The sequence below is a fragment of the Parus major genome, unplaced genomic scaffold (genome assembly GCF_001522545.3).
Source record: "Parus major isolate Abel unplaced genomic scaffold, Parus_major1.1 Scaffold936, whole genome shotgun sequence".
In the NCBI taxonomy this organism is placed as follows: domain Eukaryota; kingdom Metazoa; phylum Chordata; class Aves; order Passeriformes; family Paridae; genus Parus; species Parus major.
In genome coordinates, this window is record NW_015379811.1 from 2,278 (window position 1) to 3,525 (window position 1,248).

Genomic DNA, 1,248 nt, shown 5'->3' on the forward strand with positions numbered 1-1,248 from the left:
AGGACAACGCCGCCTTCTGTGGGGTTCCCGAGGGGGTCCCCACGGGGGTCCCCACCGAGGCCAAACCCCCTCCCCCACCCCTGCAAGCCCCCAAACGCCGCCCGTGGGGGGCCGGGGGGGGGTCGGTGGCCCGGAAGCGCCAACGCTACGTGGAGAAGGACGGGAAGTGCAACGTCCAGCACGGCAACGTGCGCGAGACCTACCGCTACCTGACCGACATCTTCACCACCCTGGTGGACCTCAAGTGGCGCTTCAGCCTCCTCATCTTCATCCTGGCCTACGCCCTCACCTGGCTCTTCTTTGGCCTCATCTGGTGGGTCATCGCCTACAGCCGCGGCGACCTGGAGCACCTGGGCGACCACAGCTGGACGCCGTGCGTCAACAACCTCAACGGCTTCGTGTCCGCCTTCCTCTTCTCCATCGAGACCGAGACCACCATCGGCTACGGCCACCGCGTCATCACGGACACGTGTCCCGAGGGCATCGTGCTGCTGCTGCTGCAGGCCATCCTGGGCTCCATGGTCAACGCCTTCATGGTGGGCTGCATGTTCGTCAAGATCTCGCAGCCCAACAAGCGCGCCGAGACCTTGGTGTTCTCCTCGCACGCCGTGGTCTCGCTGCGCGACGACCGCCTCTGCCTGATGTTCCGCGTGGGCGACCTGCGCGACTCGCACATCGTGGAGGCCTCCATCCGCGCCAAGCTCATCCAGTCCAAGCAGACGCAGGAGGGCGAGTTCATCCCGCTGGACCAGACCGACCTGAGCGTGGGCTTCGAGACGGGTGACGATCGGCTCTTCCTGGTGTCGCCGCTCATCATCAGCCATGAGATCGACGAGCGCAGCCCCTTCTGGGACGTGTCGCGGGGGCAGCTGGAGAGGGACGACTTTGAGATCGTCGTCATCCTCGAGGGCATGGTGGAGGCCACAGGTAAACGGGGAGGGGGTGTCTCGGTGCTGTGAGGGACATCTCATCATCTTTGGGGGGATGCATTATGTTCTTGGGACACGTCATCTTCGTGGGGACACATCTGTAAGGACACATCATCACTGTGGGACACATCCATGGGGACACCTCCATGAGGATGCATCATCTTCATGGAGACATCTCGTCTCCATGGGGACGTCATCTTCTTGGGACTCATCACCATCGCGGGGACACCTCCATGGGGACACATCATCTCCATGGGGACACTTCATCTCTGTAGGACACATCCATGGGGACACCTCCATGAGGACACATCATCTCCAT

The 1,248-nt window shown here is 62.7% G+C and overlaps 1 protein-coding gene across 1 annotated transcript in view; it reads left to right on the forward strand.

The window, feature by feature from the left end:
* Window positions 1-2: 2 nt before the first annotated feature.
* LOC107199527 (G protein-activated inward rectifier potassium channel 3-like) overlaps window positions 3-1,248 on the forward strand; it is a gene marked incomplete at its 5' end in the record, with an annotated part of 3,997 nt that continues 2,751 nt past the window's right edge. Inside the window, one exon of the mRNA XM_015616843.3 lies at window positions 3-927. Coding sequence (XP_015472329.1) covers window positions 3-927 — 925 coding nt within the window. The remainder of the gene's footprint in view (window positions 928-1,248) is intronic.